We start from the raw sequence: 3,923 nt of genomic DNA, 5'->3' as shown, positions 1-3,923 counted from the left end.
GCCCACTCCAAGAAGGGAAACAGTAGAAGAGTAGCCTGGCTAGTGGTCTGCTGGTGTGAAGAAAAGCAAACGCCTGAATAGTCATACTTACGATCTAATGACAATCATCAGGCTGTAGCCGAAAACGCTGACCCCCACCATAAAGTAAGCCATTGGCAACCGGTACCTCAGCCACCCGATGGTCCTCTGGTCATTGTAGTAGCCATAGAAGAGAGCAGAGTACTTGATGTAGCCCTGGGTGACAGCAAAGCCACAGGAGTTAGATCTGTAAGCTCAGCAAGGACTGTCATCAGTCAGGCACTGCTTTGCCAGGGTTCTAATGGGAATCTCAGGGGGGCCAGGGCGAAGAAAGGGGTCTGGGTGTCCTTGACCCACCCCCACCTCTTTGCTCCCTGGCTTATCCTAGTTTCTCCAAAGTTCATTTATGTCTCCCTCTATTTCTTTTGATTCCCCCCCACCATAAGGAATATACAGATATAGTGGAAAGAGGAGAGTGTGGTTGATAGTGGAGATAAAACGTGCACATAGGTTCAGATTCTTTCACCCCACAGCCAGGTGAGCGTTCCCAACATATCCAAGCTTCTAAAGAACATTATACATGATGAACCTCAGAGTCTAAACCAACTTTAAAGTTGGTTTTCAGGGGTCTTCAAACTATGGCCCACAGGCCACACGCAGCCCACTGAGGACATTTATCCGGCCCGCCGGGTGTTTTTGCCCCGTTTGTTTTTTTACTTCAAAATAAGATATGTGCAGTGTGCATAGGGATTTGTTCATAGTTGGTTTTTTTTTTTTAACTATAGTCCGGCCCACCAATGGGTCTGAGAGACAGTGAACTGGTCCCTTGTTTAAAAAGTTTAAGGTCCCCTGGTTAGGTATACTTAGGTTTAGGGGTAATTAGGTACACCTTTTAGGGGCAATTATTTGTATATAGTTATATTAATTTGGGGTTTTGGCATCTCCTTGCCTGTATAAAATAGGAAAATATTGTTGAGAAAAATCTTTTTGTTTTTGGTCGATAGAATGCTTCAGTTGGAGCCCTTGGGTGAAATAAAGACGAAAGGAGCGTCTTAGTAGTGGTACAGTTGGACATCACTGTCCTAAACAACTTGGGGAAATGCTCCAACATGCTTTCACCCATTTCTGAGAGATTTCAAATCTATCTCCGAGATGGGAGGAGGACGGCGGCTTCCCTAGAGCAGCAGAATCAGATTCCCAGAGGCATGTGAGTATGATGATCCAAAAAAGGAAGTGGATGTCCCTGGCAGAGGAAGCCCCCAGCTAGTGCAGCGGCTAAGTGCGCAAGGACTAAGTGAGAAAAATGGTGGTTTGGACCCACTTGAGCAGTGCCTGGGAGACAGCGTGGCGATTTGTTTCTGAAAGGCCACAGCTTGGAAACCTATGGCGCAGTTCCTGGCATTTGGAATTGCCATGAGTCAGATTTGAGTCGATGACAACAACAATGACACTGCAGGCACAGGACCGAGAGCAAAAGGCAGAGAGGCATAGAAGAGTGCGATGCATTCAGAGGACTCCCCGAAACTTAATGGAACTGAGCATTCAGTGGGATCAATTAGAGGGAGACCAGCGAGGGAGGTAGCAGCCAGATCCTGATTTTCATCCCATTGGGTAGCAGGGAGTCAGGGAGTATATTAGCCTGGTTACTTTGGAGAAACAAATCCACAGCAACTCATGGATAAGAGAGTTTATGTAAAGAAAATGTGCATCACAAAAACATCCCAACCCAATGCTGCCCAAGTCCAACATTAACCCATTAACGCAACACCAGTCCACAAAGTCCTCCACCTCACAAAACAGAGGCAATGATGCCGACTGCAGGAGGAAAGCTGAGTCAGTGAACGAATAAACATCTCAGCACTAGCAGGGGTCTCCACACGGCTGCTCCAGCACCCAGGGCTGCATCAGGATAGGCCCATGTGGCTTCTCCTTGGGGATGTCTTGTAGGAAGTCAATCTTGCAAGCTGAAGCAGGGAACCGCTAAGGCAGCTGCACCCTGGTGCGACCATCACAAAGCAAGAGACCGGAGAACTAGAAAGGCGAGGCTCACCACCCATTTATCCCTGTGCCTTTCAACCAGCCCCACATGTGATTATTGGCCAGGTTGACACAATTAACTAAGTCAGGGAGCATAGCAGGTGGGGGAGTGGCAGCGTCAGATTTGCATTCTAGATGGATCTCCTGCAGTGGAAGGACTGGGGGTGTTAGGACCCGCAAAAGGCAGGAGTAAAGTTAGATGGCGGTGAGCAGTTTGGGGACAGCAGGTAACAGGTTAAACAAAAGAAAGGTGAAACAGAGGTAAGAGGGATAGAGAAAGGGGGACAGATTCAAGAATCTGGTAGTTCAGTTCAGATTTAGTGATTGATCAGATGTGGTGGGGGATGTGTTGGTGAAGAAGTTGGTGAGAAGTGTAAGATGACACTCAGATTTTGATTATTCCATGAATGGTGGTGCCAATCAAGCAGAAAGGGAGAAAAGGGAAGTGGATATTGGTGGCTAGATGTTGAATTTGTTTAACAAGTGAGATGTTCAGTGCAAGATGGCAGGTGAAGGCAGGGCAAGGCTGGAGTGGAAGTTGTGGGTCTGGATGTGAGTGTGGGAGATAAAACCATATAATAAGACTATTTTACACAGAGGTGTTAAATGAGGGAACTCCCATCCATCAGAGCGGGGCTGGAGAGAGGAACCTACTAAACTGGTCCAGAAGGGCTGTTAGGGACATGGTTTGGCAGCTCGTTTTGCATAGTGCTGAGATTCTCTTTGATTAAACCATTGGCTTTTCAAGATTCAAGGCAATTTCACACACTTCTCCAGATAATCGTTAGGCTTTAACAATCACAAAAATGGAGGTGCATGCAGTCTCATGGTGGGAATAGTACCTCGAAATCCCAGAGGACTGAGAAGTCCATGGCTTTGTCTTCCTCAGCTCGAGGCACTGTCTTCCGGGGTATAGTTCCATAGGGCACGCCCATCAGCACCTGGTGTTGGGGCAGAAAGACACAACCGTAAGTAGAGGAAGCGTAAGCAGAGACAGTCATATCCTGAGTTAAAGACTTTTCTTTTAAGGCACGACATGCCCATTTGCTTCTTTAAATAGCATCACACCTTTCTGATTTTAAAAGTCATCCTCACTCATCGTAGAAAAAAATTAAAGTGCAGAAAAAAAAATTTTTTTAAACAGAGAAAACTTTTAATTACCTATTAACTCATAACCCAAAGATAATTACTATTAGTTGTGTAGCTCCTTTCAGGTCCTTCCTAGTCTTATATATATATTTTAGTCTGATTATCTATCTTAATATAACTTTATGAGCTATTTTTAATGTTATATGATATAGGTTGTCTCCAACATATTACAGATATAGATTTTTGCCTTTGTATGATATATTAGGTGAAGGTTTACAGAACAAATCAACTTTTCTTTCAATAATTCCTACGATTGTTTCATGTAATTGATTCCAATGCCCACAGTGTAACATCATTTACCCCACCTCTTCCTTGTGTTTCTTGTTTCCATTCTACTTCCTTAACCCATCTGAATTTTGTCCTTGTGTAAATGCTGTCCTTTTTTAATCTCAAATGATTGATTATTCTAAGGTGTATTATTGTCCCTCTTATAGATCTAGCTACTGTTTGACGGAAAATTAAAGCCTGGCAGTGAGTTCAGTTCTGGAACAGAAAGATGTCTAGGGGTCATAGTTTTGGGAGTTCCACCAGTCTCTATCTGACCAATCAGGCTGGTCTCTTAAGATGATGAATTTTTTAAACACTTTCTTAGCATACACTTCACATAACATACAATTCACTTGTTCCACCACATTAAAAAGAGCTGTACAAACCACTTTAGAACATTTGCTTCTTTCTTGTACTCATTGTCATCGGCTTCCTACCTCCTCCCAAATCCC

The 3,923-nt window shown here is 44.3% G+C and overlaps 1 protein-coding gene across 1 annotated transcript in view; it reads right to left on the bottom strand.

The window, feature by feature from the left end:
* TMC2 (transmembrane channel like 2) overlaps positions 1–3,923 on the bottom strand; it is a 78,553-nt gene that overhangs the window by 34,464 nt on the left and 40,166 nt on the right. The window contains exons 8-9 of the mRNA XM_045295321.1: positions 2,898–2,996; positions 92–234 (exon numbers count right to left, since the gene is read on the bottom strand). Of these exons, the coding sequence (XP_045151256.1) occupies positions 92–234; positions 2,898–2,996 (242 nt within the window). The remainder of the gene's footprint in view (positions 1–91; positions 235–2,897; positions 2,997–3,923) is intronic.

The sequence above is a fragment of the Echinops telfairi genome, unplaced genomic scaffold, assembly GCF_000313985.2.
Source record: "Echinops telfairi isolate 266 unplaced genomic scaffold, ASM31398v2 ScPeMD7_5592;HRSCAF=6446, whole genome shotgun sequence".
Lineage (NCBI taxonomy): Eukaryota > Metazoa > Chordata > Mammalia > Afrosoricida > Tenrecidae > Echinops > Echinops telfairi.
The sequence above is the reverse complement of the archived record's forward strand: the minus strand, read 5'-3'. Positions and strand labels throughout refer to the sequence as shown.